This window comes from Mercenaria mercenaria, chromosome 6 (assembly GCF_021730395.1).
Source record: "Mercenaria mercenaria strain notata chromosome 6, MADL_Memer_1, whole genome shotgun sequence".
Lineage (NCBI taxonomy): Eukaryota > Metazoa > Mollusca > Bivalvia > Venerida > Veneridae > Mercenaria > Mercenaria mercenaria.
The window spans coordinates 56,988,879-57,008,997 of NC_069366.1; the positions used below are offsets into that span (position 1 = coordinate 56,988,879).

Below are 20,119 nucleotides of genomic sequence, written 5' to 3' on the forward strand. Positions count from 1 at the left end.
TCCACCTCTGACTGATATAGAGAAGTTATTTGTTGAGAACAAGTTACTCCTGATATGAAATCTAGGAAAGCTGGGACAGTTACCTTAAAAACTGTTGAAAAATGTTCTCAAACCCTACTAAACAAATTACCTGGTTTTACTAAAACATGTACATCTGATGAGGACGTCTGTCCTAGTTTATCTGTAACAGTTAAAGTGAAAGTGTACTCTCCAACCTCTAGATTGCTTAGTTGTAACACTGAAGTATGTACACCCTGAAACATGGAAATAATAACAGCTAAATAAACATTCACAGTATCATATAATATCAAGATGTTTTAAGTCTGTAGAATATGGACAAAGCAGGAAAGGCACCAACCTGAACTTCACATGACATTCCGTAAAGAAATTGTGATGCATCAACCAAAACAAGAGCTGTCACTAATGGTGACAAATGCCCCCACAGCACCTTGACCTTTGACCTGGTGACCTTTGACCTTGTGACCCCAAAGTCAATAGGGGTCGTGTACTCAGTAAGTACTATCAGCATGTGAAGTTTGAAGGTCCTGCGTGCAGTGGTTCGCGAGTAAAGTTCCTTCATGCAAAAAGTCAACATTGGCCCCTGTGACCTTGACCTTTGACCCTGTGAACCCAAAGTGAGTAGGGGTCGTGTACTCAACAAGTACTATCAGCACGTGAAATTTGAAGGTCCTGGGTGCAGTGGTTCGCAAGTGAAGTGCCTTCATGCAAAAAGTTAACATTGGCCACTCTGACCTTGACCTTGACCCCAATGTCAGTAGGGGTCTCGAATAGTGATGTTCCGATTGTCACAGATGTTCGATTAATCATCGCCCAAGTTTCAAAGTCAGCCACATCGATACTGACCAAAAAGAATCGATTCTAGTCGCTGATTTTGTTAAAAAATTAAAATCCCGCTTTCATGACTTTCATGATACTTCTTGCTGTTTAGCTTAAATACTTTTGCTCTTTTATAATCTTTGGGTTAGTATTTCAAAATATCTGCTCTTTAAAATGGAGAACGCTGTCTGGCCAGCTGTCATGATCATAACAATAATAACAAGAGCTGTCCGTAAGACAGCCAAGCTCGACTATTCGAAATATTGTCACAGAAGCAGGAAATTATTACCCAAAATGTTAAATATCGAAAGAGTTTTAAGTTCGAAAGGGGACATAATTTGACCAAAATGCATATCAGAGTTATGGGACTTGATGCTATCAACTAGTTTTATAACCCCGATGAAACATGTGAAGTTTCAATTCAATATCTGCATTAGTTTTGGAGATAGTAACTTGCATGTAAAACTTTAACCAGAATTTTCTAAGTCCAAAAGAGGTCATAATTTGCTCAAAATTCATGTTAAGAGTTATGGAACTTGACTCAGTGAGGTTGGTAATTGACCTAGAAAAAGAATAAATAAGTTTCAAAGCTATATGCCTTTTGGTAATAGCTGTATGTACCTGCATGCAAAACTTTAACCAGGATTTTCTAAGTCCAAAAGGGGGCATAATTTGCCCAAAATACATGTCAGAGTTATGGGACTTGACCCAGTGAGGTAGGTAATTGATCTAGAAAAAGAAAAAATAACTTTCAAATCTATATGCCTTTTGGTAATAGCTGTATGTACTTGCATGCAAAACTTTAACCAGAATTTTCTAAGTCCAAAAGGGGGCATAATTTGGCCAAAATGAAGGTCAGAGTTATGGGACTTGCTGCTATCAACTAGTTTTATAACCCCAGAGACACATGTGAAGTTTCAATTCAATATCTACATTAGTTTTGGAGATAGTAACTTGCATGTAAAACTTTAACCAGAATTTTCTAAGTCCAAAAGGGGGCATAATTTGCTCAAAATACATGTTAAGAGTTATGGAACTTGACTCAGTGAGGTTGGTAATTGACCTAGAAAAAGAATAAATAAGTTTCAAAGCTATATGCCTTTTGGTAATAGCTGTATGTACCTGCATGCAAAACTTTAACCAGGATTTTCTAAGTCCAAAAGGGTGCATAATTTGCCCAAAATACATGTCAGAGTTATATACTTGCATGCAAAAACTTGACCAAGGTGTGACGCCGACCCAACGCCAGGGTGAGTAGAATAGCTAGACTATTCTTCGAATAGTCGAGCTAAAAATTTTGTAGCCCTGGCAGTAAAAAATCAGACGCCTTGAAATATTTTGGGTTCTGCATGAAGCCTGAATGCCGGGTGTTGGATCCTTTTAAAGAAAACCTTGATATTACTAGAGCTGTTTGCAAAAAATGCTTTAAAGCGTACATTAACGAAGGTACCCCACCCACTTTTTTCTAATTGGAAATAATTTTCAGATTTTATTTGACAAGCTTTTATTATTTCTTCAATACAAAATAGTGGATTAACTGAAAAAAAAAGATGATAAACTAATTCCAGACCTGCCAGCAATGTCCCCAGCATATATTCCATGTCAAATTTGGCAGTGCATCTAGCACGACTTGAATCCCAGGCCTTGAGCGATAAAGAAAAGATGAATTCTAGTTACTTTTGCATTTGGTCCAATAGTTCCTCCCAGATCGCAGTTTGAATTTATTTGTTTGAACCTTTGAACAGCCAGTTAAGCTATCGGTTGGTTAACTTTTAAGGCTATATGTCGACATTTTAGAAGAATTTGAAAAACAAATCTTTATAGTGAAGTAAAAAAAATCCCATCAAGACAAATATTTTGAATCAAGATCTAACCAGCAGATAGGTTAACAGCCAGTTAAAGATTCGAACAGCAGGGCCATAATTGCCCAACAGTTGCTAAAGGCTGTACAGTACAGCAGCTGTGTCAGGATCCATGCTGTTCACTTTCAAATGCTATTGTAATTAGAGAAACCATTAGCCAACAGCATGGATCCTGACCAGACTGGTATGGATCCATGCTGGTCGCAAAGCCACTATGTTGGTTTTCTCATGGCAAGGCTAATTTGTTAATCCATGTACAGGCTGAAAATAAATGACTAATAACTTACAATCATATCACATGAGAGCCTATCTGTACTTGATTTCGTCCATGTATATGTAACAATTCCATGATCATCCGTACTTCTGTCCCCGGACAGTGTTAAGGTTGTTTGAGGGTGCCGAATAATTGCATTTGGACTGGTTACTGCATGTGGTGGCTCATCCACTTCTGCATAACAAAAATTTACCTTACTGACTGGATGAAAGTCAATATGAACAGAAATTCCAATATCATCATACAATTGCAAACTATATATGAAATGCACGCTTTATGGAAGGATATAACTATAAGATGTGTAAATTGGTATAAATAACATGTATATTACCAAAGCAGAACATGTTTTGTACAGAATTCAAGGACATACCTATGTTTAGAGCCTCTAATCACTGATCTGTTCTATTTGTATATCATATCTATATGCATGATAGAAGTATCGCTTCACATAAAACATGAGAAAACCAACATAGTGCGTTTGCGACCAGCATGGATCCATGCTGTTCGCTAATGGTTTCTCTAATTGCAATAGGCTTTGAAAGTGAACAGCATAGATCCTGACCAGACTGCACGGATGCGCAGGCTGGTCTGGATCCATGCTGGTCGCAAGTGCACTATGTTGGTTTTCTCATGGCGCAGCTAATATCTCTCGCTTCACATAAAACATAACATCAATAAACTCATACATATTTATCAAGAACAAATACACAGAGATAAGGTGAATATATACAGAAACAATGCTTGACAATAACTTTCAGCAAATAGCAAGTAACGAATATTTCAGAGTGGTCAATTATATCTAGATGGTGTTAATCCAAACAAGAAACCCAAATGGGCCTAAGTCGCTCACCTGAAGAGGACCTTAACCAACTGACCCTTAAAAGGCCAAACACTCTAAACTGAACAATTCTATGAGAGGACCTAATATGGATGGTACAGACAAGGTTTGATAAAGATCCATTGAGTGGTTCATGAGATGATGTCATTAAATGGTATTTTACTTTTAGCCCTAGCAATCCGTAAAAGGGGCCTAATCCCCCCCCCCTTTGAATAAATTTGAGAGAGGACCTTATAATGACCCTAGATATCAAGTCTGATGAAAATCCATCAAGCCATTCATTAGAATAAGTTGTTTAAAGGTATTTCTAGTTTAGCTCTAGCAGCCCCTAAAAGGGACCTAAGTGTCCCTAATTGAAAAATTTGGCAAAGGGCCTTATAATAATGCTACTAATCAAGCTTGATAAAGATCCACCAAGCGGTTCATGAGTAGAAATCTTATGAAGGCATTTTTATTTTTAGTTCTTGTGGCCCCTAAAAGTGGCAAAGTGCCCCCATTTGGACAGAATTGGGAGAGGACCGTATAATGATGATGCTACAGACCAAGTTTGATGAAAATCCTTCACATGGTTCATGAGAAATTTTAAAGGTATAACTAACTTTGGCTCTAGCGGCCCCTTAAAGAGGCGAAGTGCCATCATTTGAACAAAATTGGGATAGGACCTTATAACAATGCTACAGACCAAGTTTGATGAAAATCCTTCAGGCCATTCATGAGAAGAAGTTGTTTAAAGGCACTTCTAATTTTAGCTCTAGCGGCCCCTAAAAGGGGCCAAGTGCTCTAATTTGAACAAAATTAGAACAGGACCTTATAATGATGCTACAGACTAAGTTTGATGCCAGGATGCTACTGACCAAGTTTGGATTAATTCTGACCAGTAGTTTCAGAGGAGGAGATACTTAAATAAACAAGAGGGCCATGAAGGCCCTGTGTTGCTCACCTGACCTAAAGATCATCAAGATTAACATTCTAACCAAGTTTTATTAAGATATGGTCATAAATGTGGCCTCTAGAGTGTTAACTAGTTATTCCTTTAATTTGACCTAGTGACCTAGCTTTTGACCCCACATGACCCAGACAGTTGTTTAGTGATCAAACCTTAATTTCAACAAGAAAATCCGCAAATTTTAATGAATTTGGAAAGCAAAAATAAGTTTAAAATGTCCATTCACGATTCTAATTACACCCGATGACATATGCAATTTTTCCAAAATTCACTGAAAAAACTGACTTACAATGCAATTTTTAATGAAAAGTAGCATCATTATTTGAGGAACTATCTCAGGTTTACCTTAGCGGACCAAGTTAAGTGAACAAAAACAACATTCAGATGACATTCCAAAAGTGTACCAGTATCCGGATAGTACGTTTTGGATACCTTTTTACAGAGTGTTTTAGCACTTTTCTGTTAAAAAATAAAAATAATGAAGAAAAACCTCATCAAATTAACCTGAATTTTGATAAATATTAATTTACAATATGAGATTATATGACCTGAAACAGACATTATTAATATGCTGAAACATGTTCTTGGTTTTATTGTTTTATTAGCTATTTATTACGTAGTATTACTATATAAGAAAATATAGTCAATTGTATCGACGTGTTGGGACAGGACTCCTGTATTTTGGAAAAGGACCCGTCAAAATTTGGACCCCAAGGGTCCTGGGACTCTTGGGTTTTCAGGTCTAGTGGAACCCCTGCATCTTAGTTCACATGCAGACAAATAAGCTGAATATTGCATCGACAATACTCTTATACTGGCTCAGATTCAGAGGCATTTAAACTATATGTCACTGAAAATATTACTCAATATTTACCAGACAAGCAGCAAAACAAACAAGAGGACCATGATGGTCCTGAATCACTCACCTGTCCCAACATGACCCAGTTTTGAACCTAGTATGACGTCGTTTTTTTTCTATTATTTGACATAGTGACCTAGTTTTTGAGCTCATGTGACCCAGTTTTGAACCTGACCTAGATATCATCAAGAACATTCAGACCAACTTTCATACAGATCCCATGAAAAATATGGCCTCTAGAGAGGTCACAAGGTTTTTTTCATTATTTGACCTACTGACCTAGTTATTGATGGCATGTGACCCAGTTTCAAACTTGACCTAGATATCATCAAGATGAACATTCTGACCAATTTTCATGAAGATCTTGTCAAAAATATGGCTTCTAGAGAGGTCACAAGGTTTTTCTATTTTTAGACCTACTGACCTAGTTTTTAACCACAGTTGACCCAGTTTCGAACTTGGCCTAGATATCATCAAGATGAACATTCAGACCAACCTTCATACAGATCCCATGAAAAATATGGCCTCTAGAGAGGTCACAAGGTTTTTTCATTATTTGACCTACTGACCTAGTTATTGAAGGCACGTGACCCAGTTTCGAACTTGACCTAGATATCATCAAGGTGAACATTCTGACCAATTTTCATGAAGATCCATTCAAAAGTATGACCTCTAGAGAGATCACAAGGTTTTCTATTTTTAGACCAAATGACCTAGTTTTTGACCGCAGCTGACCCAGTTTCAAACTTGACCTAGATATCATCAAGATGAACATTCAGACCAATTTTCATACAGATCCCATGAAAAATATGGCCTCTAGAGAGGTCACAAGGTTTTTCTATTATTTGACCTACTGACCTAGTTTTTGAAGGCACGTGATCCAGTTTCGAATTTGATCTAGACATCATCAAGGTGAACATTCTGACCAATTTTCATGAAGATCCCATGAAAAATATGGCCTCTAGAGAGGTCACAAGGTTTTTCTATTATTTGACCTACTGACCTAGTTTTTGAAGGCACGTGATCCAGTTTCGAACTTGATCTAGACATCATCAAGGTGAACATTCTAACCAATTTTCATGAAGATCTTGTGAAAAATATGGCCTCTAGAGAGGTCACAAGGTTTTTCTATTTTTAGACCTACTGACCTAGTTTTTGATCGCACGTGACCCAGTTTCGAACTTGACCTAGATATCATCAAGATGAACATTCTGACCAATTTTCATAAAGATCCCATGAAAAATGTGACCTCTAGAGAGGTCACAAGCAAAAGTTTACGCACGGATGCACGCACGGACGGACGCACGGACAACGGACGCTGCGCGATCACAAAAGCTCACACTGTCACTATGTGACATGTGAGCTAAGAAGCAGTAAAATATTTCAATTCATGAATTGCAGTCTGTTCAAACTGGAAGTGTCATCACTTCTCTTATACCTTTAAATCCTTACCATGCTGGACACGACCGATTCTGCCTTTGCGACCAGTGTAGACTAAGATCAGCCTGCACATCCGTGCAGTCTGATCTTGGTCTGCACTATTCGCTATTCAGTGAGTATTTTTTTGGAAATCACCCCTTTTAACAGTTAACGGTACTGTACAAATTGAAAGATGGACAAGTTCATTATAGAAATTTAGAAGGGTAAGGGTTAACCTAGAGAGCATATGATTGATTTGTGCACATTACATGTGTCAGAAATAATAATAATACCTGTATTATCATTACACGCATATTCGTCTTCACCATAAGGACATTCTTGTTCACCATTGCACTGCCATTCCTCTAGTATACACCCCCCATCTAGTATGCATTTAAAATTGCAACTTTTGCTCGAACCTAGAAACATAGAGGCAAATATCTACAAAATATGAGCCGCACCATGAGACCAACATAGTGCATTTGCGACCACATTTGCGACCACATGGATCCAGACCATGCTGTTCACTGTTTCTCTAATTGCAATAGGCTTTGAAAGTGAACAGCATGGATCCTGACCAGACTGCATGGATGCGCAGGCTGGTCTGGATACATGCTGGTTGCAAATGCACTATGTTGGTTTTCTCATGGTGCGGCTCAATTATATTGCAAAATCTACTAAAATCTGAATCAGAGTTAATGTAATCAAATTAAGACTTGTCTGACATTTGCCCTATCCATATTACTGGTCATGTACATCCATAATAGGTAACAATCTGCACTGAAATTGGAGTGTAGTAAGAACACAGCATCTGACTTTTTAGATAGGGGTTGCAGGTTTTGTCCCAGTAAGTGTGAAGCTTTTGACTGTGGTCTCCACAAACTTGAGATGGTCTCAATTCTGGGAATGCTGATCAACAGTAAGTAACTGTACAAAAAATAACATATTCACTTACTCATAACATATTCCAGCGCAAAATCTGATCCTTCAAGTGGCCCCCATGAAGCTACATATTTTATCCACATATGGTCCCTCTTTGAGCGGTACATCACCGGGAAGTGTTGTGTATGAAGGGCACAAATGTCCAGGTATGGCAATGGTCCTAGAATCAGGTTTGCGCCAGCAGAACATGCTGTCTTATCAAAGTGAGCAAAAGATATCCTGAAAGTTCAAAACAAATGAGCCGTGCCATGAGAAAATCAACATAGTGGGTTTGCGACCAGCATGGATCCAGACCAGCCTGCGCATCCGCGCAGTCTGGTCAGGATCCATGCTGTTCGCTTTTAAAGCCTATTGGAATTGAAGAAACTGTTAGCGAACAGCATGGATCCTGACCAGACTGCGCGGATGCGCAGGCTGGTCTGGATCCATGCTGGTCGCACACCCACTATGTTGGTTTTCTCATGGCACGGCTCAAATGTTATAAAGAAATGTATCATATGACATACAGTGAAATCAATGTTAAGTGCTCTTTCATAAATGTGTCAATTCTGACAATGTGATCCTAATAAACAAATAAAATTCAAATTTTATGAGGTTATTTAACAGTGCTGAGCGCAACACTAAATTCTATTGGACAAGTACACAGCAGTAATAATCCATATGGATTATTACAGATGTATAGAGACCATCTGAAATCCATATTGTACTCAGCACTATTAAATTACCACCTTATTTCATACCATAATGACGGGAAAAAAATCACACATAGGCCTAGATCTATATTATAGCCTAGACTCCCAGTGCTGAAAAAAAAAAAATCAAAATGAAAATAACTTTTCATCAAATTCTGAACTGAAACCATGATCATCTGATAGAAAATGTTCTTACTATAAATTAGTGAGCTCAAACTTGTAAGTTCAAATACAAGAAAGTTACCACAGGCTTTTTTCTTTTTTAATTTTACTGCTCTCTGCAGTAGAAAAATGCTATTTAAAAGGGAAGTAATTCCAAATCACTCCTTATGAGGAATCTGAATAGTTGTCTGATCCAATAAGAAACAAGAGCTGTCAGATGACAGCGCGCTCGACTATTCGAAAAATTGATTGAAGAATGGGGTCAAAATATTACCACAGATTTTCAGAAAAAAGAAATAATGGATTAAACACAAAAATGTTCCTGTACTTGTGAATTTTGATTAGTCTTGCACTAAATGGCAATATGTGACCATGATGGCAAATATGTTATGTTATATGTTAGGCAAAATATGGACTTGTATGAAAAATTTAACCAATTTCTAAGTCCAAAAAGGGCCATAATTCAGTCAAAAAAGTTGACAGAGTTATGTACTCTCGCCTACATATGGAAATCATGTTGATAAACTAGTGTTAAAAGTTTCAAAGCCACAGTTCAAATAGTTTTGACAAAACGCAGACTTGTAAGAAATCCTGAACAAATTTCAAAGTTCAAAAAGGGCCATAATTCAGCCAAAATAGTTGTCAGAGTTATGTACTCTTGCCTACAGATGGAAATCATGATGATAAACAAGTGTTTAAAGTTTAAAAGCCATATGTCAAATAATTTTGACAAAACGTGGACATGTACGAAAACAGAACCTATTTCCAAATCCAAAAAGGGCCATAATTCAGTCAAAATTGATGACAGAGTTATGTACTCTTGTCTACTGATAGAGACTATTATAATGAACAAGTTATAAAAGTTTCAAAGCCATGTGTCAAACAATTTACACAAAATATGATGAACAGGTACAAAAAATTTAACCAAGATTTCTAAGTCAAAAGGGGCCATAATTCAGCCAAAATCCTTGATGGAGTTATGTACTCTTGCCTATAACTGGACATGGTGATGGTAAACAAGTGTTGAAAGTTTCAAAGCTTTATCTCAAAAGACTTTGTCAAAATGTGGACTGGTACGAAAAACTTAACCAAGATTTCTAAGCCAAAAAGGGGCCATAATTCAGCCAAAAGCCTAGCTGGACTTACGTACTCTTGCCTATAACTGGACATGGTGATGGTAAACAAGTGTTGAAAGTTTCAAAGCTTTATGTCAAAAGACTTTGTCAAAATATGAACTGGTACGAAAAACTTAACCAAGATTTCTAAGTCAAAAGGGGCCATAATTCAGTCAAAATGCTTTACAGAGTTATGTACTCTTGCCTACAACTGGACATGGTGATGGTAAACAAGTGTTGAAAGTTTCAAAGCTTTATCTCAAAAGACTTTGTCAAAATGTGGACTGGTACGAAAAACTTAACCAAGATTTCTAAGTCAAAAAGGGGCCATAATTCAGCCAAAATCCTAGACGGAGTTACGTACTCTTGCCTATAACTGGAAATGGTGATGGTAAACAAGTGTTGAAAGTTTCAAAGCTTTATCTCAAAAGACTTTGTCAAAATATGAACTGGTACGAAAAACTTAACCAAGATTTCTAAGTCAAAAGGGGCCATAATTCAGTCAAAATACTTGACAGAGTTATGTACTCTTGCCTACAACTGGACATGGTGATGGTAAACAAGTGTTGAAAGTTTCAAAGCTTTATCTCAAAAGACTTTGTCAAAAAGTGGACTGGTACGAAAAACTAAACCAGGGTGTGATGCCGACGCCGTGGTGAGTAGGACAGCTCTACTTATTCTTCGAAAAAGTCGAGCTAAAAATGTTTTTTGACTGTTGATTTCAGATCTTCCTACAGATCTATATACTTAAGAAACTGTAAATGCATTCTAAATCACACAAAACAATACTGGTTTCTATTGTATCATTATGTGGTAGAAAGAAAAACTTTCAACTGGTTAAAAATATATGAGCTGGACCATGAGAAAACCAACATAGTGCATTTGCGACCAGCATGGATCCAGACCAGCCTGTGCATCTGGATCCATGCTGTTTGCTAACAATTTCTCTAATTACAATAGGCTTTGAAAGCGAACAGCATGGATCCTGACCAGACTGCACGGATGCGCAGGCTGGTCTGAATCCATGCTGGTCGCAAATGCACTATGCTGGTTTTCTCATGGCGCGGCTCACATATAGGTATGAAATAAAACCTGTTATTTACATTTGGAATCCAAAAATTTATTTCCCTACTAAATGGTCATCTTTCCTGAGAAAAAAGTGAAATTTTATGATAACAAAATGGAAAGGTATTTAATACAGTAGTAACAAAAGGTGATAAAAGAACTGAAAGCCAAACTGTGGCTTAAATACAGTCCAACTTCATTCACACTAACTAGGACTGCTCAAATGCCACCTTCACTTAAACTCCATGCCTGGACCTAGCACAATTCCTATACAATTCATATTGTTCTACCAGTCCCAACGAATATATCATTATGTATATAAAATAAATTTCCCTTCAAAAACAAGGTGTGATTCGAACCTTGAAAAAAAAAAAAAAGCTGCAATTGAAATACACATTGCTTTATCTAGAAAAAATGCAGCTGTATATTTATAAAATTTGCCAGAACTACATGCTTGATTCAATCTAATTTTAGACTGGTATGTGCTAATTCAACACATCTTATCAAAATATTGCTTTCAGACTACAGTAAATTATTGATTGTTTGAACTGACTAAAAATATACTCAAATTTAATAGTATTTTTATATATTTCTTTATTAATCGATTAATATGATATGTAGTGCATCTTAAAATTCAAAGATGTTTCACTGTTAGTTATATCTCCAATCTAATCATATATGACAGTAAAGACCCTGCTGGAAACTTGGTTGACTCAAAATCAAACTTACAATGACTCAAATGAATTTTGATTGGGCTTGTGAGCGAACAAAGTTGGACTGTATTTAAATTTCCATGTGGCTTTCTCTCGTCAAAGATTTCTACACCCCAAGTGAGGTTTTGAACCCACAGCAGTAATGAGACACACAAAATCATATTTTTCCTGCACACTAACCTAACTGTAATGGTATCATTTAAATCTCCCTGAATGCTCCACAGCTGGCAGTCTGAAGAAATATGTAGTTTTGTGTTTCCACTTTCAATATGGCCGTATCCATTTCGTAACTGGATCACTTTTCTATTGGTGCAAGAATCTAAAAATAGAAACAAGTCAGTGCAGGAAAACACCTACAAAAAACACATGAAAATAAATCCCAGCAAACAAACAAAATTTCATTTATTTTAATTTTGAATTCCCTAAATTGTTTCCCCCCTTCAACTGTGAACACCCACCCACTGTAAAAGAAATACTTTATTAATCAGAATTACTTAAAACAATAAAACACAAAATTTATATTGCTTCAGAATTCACAATGACAAACCATATACAAATGTATACATGTATGTGGCTGGTGTATCTATAATTTCTTATAAACTCACATGGCAATGATATCAGGTAAAGGCGAAAGTGCCAGAGGTCACAATGCTAGATTGGCTAAGATTGTTTACATATAAATCTTACATCATGACGTGAGATACCAGCAATTAGCCTGATGTTACCCATTGAAACAATAGCACTGTGTAGCAACTCAGAACATTTGGTATTTCAGCAGTTTAAAGTTTTGTCCTTTCCAAGAGATGTCACTTAAAACATTTGCAACACTAAATCAAACTTAAAGGTGTACATATCAGATGTCTCCCCCCCCCCATGTATACCTTTAGCTCTGGCGCCATTTTGTGCAGTGAAGCGGAACGTGTTTGCGATATTCACAACTAGGATTGATACTGATCACTCCTGTGAAGTTTCGTTGAAATCTGTCCAGCAGTATGACCTGTGAAAGCCGGACAAGATTTTTCTATTTTTAGCTCTGGTGGCCATTTTGTGCAGCAGAGCGGAACATGCCAGCAATATGCACAACTAGGCTTGGTGCTGATCACTCATGTGATGTTTCGTCGAAATCCAGCCAGCAGTTTGACCTGTGAAAGCCCGAAAGCCGGACAAGATTTTTCTATTTTTAGCTCTGGTGGCCATTTTGTGCAGCGAAGCAAAACGTGCCGGCAATATGCACAACTAGACTTGGTACTGATCACTCCTGTGATGTTTCGCTGAAAGCCAGCCAGCAGTTTGACCTGTGAAAGCCTGAAAGCCGGATACGATTTTTCTATTTTTAGCTCTCGTGGCCATTTTATTTGTGCAGCGAAGCAGAATGTGCCGGCGATATGCACAACTAGGCTTGGTACTGATCAATCCTGTGAAGTTTCGTCAAAATCCAGCCAGCAGTTTGACCTGTAAAAGCCGGACAAGCTTAATGTGGATGGACAGACGGCGAAGGCAAAAACAATATGTCTCTCAGAGTCATAATAAAACAAAACTGTCAATATAAAATGTAAAAGATATCAATCACAGTTAAAGCAATTTTCATCTGAATATGAAATGCATTGTTGTGTTTTAAGTAAACGTGATCGTATACTTTATACCATACAAATAAATATAAGCTTCTAAACCACAATCTACTTCCAGTACATACCTGTGTCTTGTGTGTCGCAAATGTTAAGACAACCTGAAAATAAAAGATATATATATCATGATATATTAGTAAGAAAATATGATAAAAATTAACGTTTACAAATTGCTTCAAGCCTTCTTTCAAAAATGAAGCTTCTTTACAGTAACAGCTTGAAACTCAAAAACAACTGTTTACAAGTGACCTGTATTCAAAATCAAGTTGACATGCTTGAAAAATCACAACAGCATGAGTTACAGTAATTTACAAGTGTGGAGTCAAAAAGATAATGCTGAGTGCTGATGAAATTTCGTTGTATTTGGATCAAAATTATGCCTAACAATGGCAAGATACAACTGCGCATTCTATGAAAATAATGATGGGGGGGGGGGGGGGGGGTAAAAAAAAATTTCACACCACTCGCCCTGCAGGACTAGTAGCCATTAAAATCTACTCGTCCTTAGTGAACAGTCACTCGCCCTAATAAAATTACAATTATCTTAATGACATTTTTAATACTGTCACTTTTATGAAAGAAGTATTGAGTATTTTATGAAAGAAATATTAAGTACAACAAACAAATTTCAAATATAACACACAGTAGACAAATAATATTCTCTTGTACACTACATTTCAATTTTAATTAATCATATTTGTTCTGCTTAAATTTTCTTTTTCACAGCAGACATTTTTCTTTTTTTTTCACTGTATTTTTGTCACCTCCACCACCTGGTCACTCTCCAAATAAACTATGGATGTTGGTTTGACATGCTTTGACAAAGTACGGGAAAATAAACGGTGACGATAATAACATTAACTCAGACAAATAAGTTCATCTTTGCTCAATAGAATTTCAATTGGACGGGGCAGGTTCAGGCCAATTTTGCCCCCTCGATAATTTCAATATTCTTTTTAAATGGCTTGTTTGGTACTGCCTATTTGCTCCCTGATAACTTGTGAACAACTATAGATATTAACTAGAATGTGTCTGTAGGACAAAGGGTGTGCCCCCCACTGGTACATTTGTCACAAATATGGGGCAATAATTCAAATGTTTGCAGTGTTAATGGGGTTTAGCCTATACAAACATTTTATGAAAAGGATTCATTATTCTAGGCCATATATTTTTGAGCTATGAGCATCACAAACAAAAAACCCACTATTTCGGCTATTTCAAGGGCCAAAACTCTGTAATAAGCGTAAAGATTCTCAAGAAAAATGCCAAGTGTGAAAGGTCACATCATGATAAAGACTCTAGCAAGGTTTCATGAATTTACATTAAACACTTTTTGAGCTAGGCACATAATAAGGTGAAAATGTGCATTTTGTTACTATTTCAGGGGCCATAACTTTAGAAATAGGGGGTAGAGCCAGCCAAAAAATAAGAGGTGTGCAAGTTTATATCATGATAAAGACTTATGCAAGTCTCTTCTGCTGTATTTCAAGGAAGTCAATATTTCTATGCTAAATAAACATTGATTTATTTATTTACTGAATATATTTACAGCATCATGTATGGTCCAAAGAATTTTAGAAGAAAAAAAACAAGAAACTTATCAACAACAAGAAAGTTATGATTCATTTTGTCAAGTCATTGAAACATGTCATTGTAACTTATGTTTCATTTCAGGCTCTTTCATCACACTTCTCCCTTGAAGAAGACCAGGCGGTTATTGAATGGGCACAGGTGGGACTGCTTATACCAACCTCCACAGCTGGTGTGTATACATGTTCTTTCTGAAACTTGCTGCTTGCAGTAAAATACATATTTAAACTTGAAATACAGAACCAGCTTATGTATGTAAAAAGGCTGCAATGGTGTTGTTAACACCCACAAATATTTAACAGAAATACTGTTGCAATTCATTGTGCAGAAGAACACAAGATAAATGTCAAATCTTAGGAACTTTTACAATATAAATCCATCCTTGGTTATCCTTGCTCTGGGAAAATAACAAATACTTTTTTTTTGTACTTTCAGATTGTGAGAGAGGTTTCAGCAGTTGAATGTGTAAAGACCACACACCATTCACCAGTGAGCATGAAAGTGCTTAATGCCTTACACATGGTGTCCATGCAGGGACAAAAATTGAATGACTTTAGTGTCAGTGGTGCAGTAAAGGAATGGCACAGTGCCAAAGACAGACACTTATATGAAAAAAAAAATGCCTATGTGTTGTTAGTGTTAGTACAAAAGAAGTGGAAGGACATATGTGTTGTTCGAAAGTACAAAAGAAGTGGAAGGACATATGTGTTGTTCGAAAATACTTATAAAAGAAGTGGACATCTGTGTAGTGTATATGATATATTGATGGTTATATGATTATGTGAAAATGCAGAAGTAATGAAATACATGTTGTTGTCTTTTTTTGCATATGGTATACTTAAAAAAGCACCATTTGGGTTTGATTTTTTTTTTTAATTGAACACGGGAGGGGGAACCCCTAGCGCACCCACCCCTTATCCCGCCACGCAAACTTTACCCCTTAAAAAATTTCTGGGGAAGGGCCTGAATATTCAATATAGATCTACCTTTAGTTATATTTTTTGGATCATTTTTGTTGGTTTAAATAATTCATTGTGTTTGTTCACTTTTCCATTCTTATAAAAAGACATTTTTGTTGTTTACTCCACATTGGAAGTTGATATATTAAATCGACGTCGCTTTAAAATACACTACCGTGCCATCAATATTAATTCCCAACTATTTGATTTACGCACGCATTGAGTGCATAATAAAGTTTAACCTAGGTCTACCTAGTACCATTCAATGCGTGTGTACATTCAATGTTGGAGAATGCCTACCGTGCTCTGTTACATAAAGCATCCAGACGTATCAGATTTTGTTTACGCTAGTAAACAGTAAATTATTGCATGCGTTTCTGTAATTTCATTTACGTTTTTATATGCTTAAAAATTATCAGACATGTGTATAGGCATTATTTCAAAGCGTAATTTACGCAAATATCATCTTATCTGGAGCCCTGAATAGGGGGCGGAGCCAGACAAAAAATAGAAGGTGCGCAAGTTCATATCATGATAAAGACTCATGCAAGGTTTCATCAATTTATATCAAATACTTTTTGAGCTAGTGGCGTCACGAACTTAGGACAGATGGACAAGACCAAATCTATATGCCCCCACCACTCATGGGGGGCGCACAAAAATTGTTCGATGCAAGCGATGTCTACAATACATAATTTTCAAAATATTAGTATGATCAGAAATCTGTCAAATTGATTGACATCAAGAACTTTGGTTTCTCCTTGGATCTGAATTCATGACACCTCTATTCAAGCTCTTTATCAGACGAGAAGAACTAACCTGTCAACACAACCAAAACAAGGAGACACTTCCTGCTTGTTAAAATCATCATAACATCACCACTTTGTTAACATTTTGACAAATATTGATCTGAAAATGTGACATATAGATCTAGTTGGGAAAATTGCCAAAATTGAAAGCCTCGTCTGGTTATTCAGATCATAGCGTTTAATCATATTAAAACTTTTCTTATTCAGAAAAAAATAATTCCTGTTTTCTTTTCGGATAACCTTGGTAAATATCGGTATATACCCAAAGATTTTTAAATGACGGCAAGTTGTAAAAGTAGGTAATGATGTAATAATCAGGTAACATTGTCAAGTGTGAACGCTATCAAGCAACATAACAGAAGAATCGGTTTTACTGAATCTGTTCATGAGCGGTAATGAAATGTGCAACACCATTTACGTCCCTAGCATCGACTTAAGCGGAATTCTATTATAGCAAAACTGGATGCTCTCCCTGATCCCAAAGGACCAGAAAATTTTAACGACACTGAGTAAGTGAGACCTTTTACAGCTGCCTAACGGCCTTAAAGACTGATATGGTTGTGACAGTTAATGAAATCTGTGAAAAGGACCTTTGGAAAAATAAAACGCTACCAAGAATCATAATATCACCGAAGTTTACAAAACGCCGCTAAACCATGTGTTGTAAGTATATACTTAAGAAATAAAAAGTTCCCCCCAAAAAAAACAAAGACAAATATCAAACAGGGCATGCCACGTACCAAAAACGCAGCCTCCCCAAAACGAAAACACCACTGGGGAGCTTAAACCGGTTTATGGTGCGCACCCAACCTCACTAGCCTTGTTTTCAGTGCTTCAGAGGGATCTACTTTTCAGATTTTATTTACTTCACAACAGCGGGTGTTAAGTGCTGTGTGGCGGCCGTAAAAAGTCGCCCCGACTTCAGTGTTGTTATATTTTCTTGTCCTTCGGGGTCATTGATTTCAACTCATTTAGATTTGAAGATTGAATACTGCTTAAGCCGGTGCTAGGGGGCGTGGGCAGTGTTGCATTTTCCATTACTGCTCATGAACAGACTCAATCAAACCGAGTCTTCAATTTTCACTGTTTGCATTGTTTTCGGTGCTTCCGAGGGATCTACTTTCCAGATTTTATTCATCTCAGTGTTGTTATATTTTCTGGTCCTTCGGGATCATTGATTTCAACTAATTTAGATTTGAAGATTGAATACTGCTTAAGCCGGTGCTAGGGGGCATGGGCAGTGTTGCATTTTCCATTACTGCTCATGAACAGACGCAATCAAACCGAGTCTGCAATTTTCACTGTTTGCCTTGTTTTCGGTGCTTCCGAGGGATCTACTTTTCAGATTTTATTGTAGAATAAGCCGTGTTTTGAGTTCTTATGCGTAAGAATATATCACGAAGGCTGTAGGCCTTCGAAATATATTGTTTCCCATAAGAACGAAAAACTCGGGTTATTCTACGATAAATCACACTTGGGAACTTATTATTTCGATTCTAACACGACATATACTAGTATCAACAGTGTTAGAAAAAATGGTAACTACTTTTTACGACCGTGCTACGCACCTGGATCAGATGACGTCATTGCACGCAGAATAACCCGAGATAGATTTTGCTCTACATGTATGTAGTTTATTCGCCGGTCGTGTTAGAATGTATAGTAGTTTAATTAATGACAACAGAGAAAAAGTGTATCTGTATTTACATGTCCCAGATTAAATAAGCACTAGCGAGAGCGTGGTAACTGGGCCAAATATCGAAACTGTTGAAAGATACGCTGGAATATTTAGATATGTCCTAAAAACACAAAACTTTCCATATAGTGTGTTAAATGTAACCTTGGGATAGAGGATACAAAATTATATATGATACATTATATTTAGGCAAAACTTGAAAAGGGATACAATGGTTTTGTCAGGCAATAGTGGGATACAAGATCAATTATTACCACTAGATTTTTTAATTATTTTAGCAAACTGGTCAGTCATACAGGGATACAATGATACATAAGGCAACAGAGGGATACAAGGGGGTTACATGCATACTTTTTAATATTTCACCAAATTGGTCAGTCATACAGGGATACGAGGGATACATAAGGCAACAGAGGGATACAATGGGGTTACAAGCATACCTTTTAATATTTCACCAAATTGGTCAGTCATACAGGGATACAAGGGATACATAAGGCAACACAGAGATACAAGGAGGTTACATATCAACTACTGTTCTGATTGGCTGACCCCACCTGGTGATTTATGGCCAAACCCCCACTTGGTGATTTATGACTGTTCTACAACTAATTAGTGCAACATCAGACAGAAGTTACATAATGTTGACACCTTTTACCATTAGTGGCAAGTGTAAAGTAAACTATTTAAATGAATGAAGATTAAAGTCAGAAAGACAATAATATAGCAAATGTAAAATAAAGTATTTAAATGAATGAAGAATAAAGTAAGAAATAGAAATGTATGGCTTAAAATAATAATATAATGTGTGAATGAAATAAAACATAATAATAAAATAATAATATAATGTTTGAATGAAATAAAACATAATAAAAATAATAAATTGATAGAATAATAATATAATGTTATAATGGTAACAACAAAAAATCTGCACATACATTGTATCCCTATGTATCCTATGTAACCAGGATACAAAAAACGAAGGGTGTGGAAAGTGTTGTGTTTTTGGGCCATATATGCCTTTAACGCTACTCTGTACTATTAGTACTTGCCGGGAACCAGGCTATACATGCGATTAGCGTTAAGAAAGAATAGAAACTATTACTATGTTGCCTTCTCAATAGCAACACACAATTACCTTTCAGTATCAACATAATTCTAATTTATTATTTTTGAAATGACGGTGATAGTTATATAAGTAAGTAAGTAATTTCTCCAAATTCCTCAGAGGTTTGAAAACTAGATAAGCACACTGAAATGTTTAACTCCTATATCCGCAATTTACACTACTTCTTTTTGTGCTTTTATACCTCATTACTCACAATTACGTCCTTTACGGAAGTAGCATTGTATGTTTACTTCCGGTTAGTTCTTTGAGATTTTACGAACCAAATTAAGTGCATCCTTAGCAAGTAAGTGATATCGAAAAATAGAAAATCATTACAGCCAAAATGCTTTCTAAGCAGTTTTAATTGTACGTGTAATGAATTGTTTATAACACAAATTTTATTACGTTCACATTTTCCCTATTGGAGGTACTGCAACTAAAATGTTCGGACATTTCAAAGAGCTATAAAAATAAATAGATTGGCAACTTGAAAGGCATAATAGAGCAAATCTCGCCAACCTCCCGTGACAAAAAAACGAGATCTCGTTTACCGGAAGTGGCGCTTTCTCCACGCACAATTTTGTATGCGAAAGCATTTATTCATCGGTAAA

The 20,119-nt window shown here is 36.5% G+C and overlaps 2 protein-coding genes across 5 annotated transcripts in view; one reads left to right on the forward strand and one right to left on the reverse strand.

The window, feature by feature from the left end:
- The window catches only part of LOC123548820 (low-density lipoprotein receptor-related protein 12-like), a 34,346-nt gene extending 17,391 nt beyond the window's left edge, over positions 1-16,955 (reverse strand). The window contains 7 exon segments of the mRNA XM_045336382.2: positions 131-254; positions 2,987-3,147; positions 7,329-7,454; positions 7,991-8,196; positions 11,905-12,043; positions 13,418-13,450; positions 16,718-16,955. Of these exon segments, the coding sequence (XP_045192317.2) occupies positions 131-254; positions 2,987-3,147; positions 7,329-7,454; positions 7,991-8,196; positions 11,905-12,043; positions 13,418-13,450; positions 16,718-16,769 (841 nt within the window). The 5' untranslated portion in view covers positions 16,770-16,955.
- A 2,782-nt stretch (positions 16,956-19,737) lies between these two features.
- LOC123548818 (uncharacterized) overlaps positions 19,738-20,119 on the forward strand; it is a 166,952-nt gene continuing 166,570 nt past the window's right edge. For all 4 annotated transcript variants that reach the window (XM_045336373.2, XM_045336380.2, XM_045336378.2 and 1 more), the window contains exon 1: positions 19,738-19,812. The gene's annotated coding sequence lies outside the window, so the exon portion shown is untranslated. The remainder of the gene's footprint in view (positions 19,813-20,119) is intronic.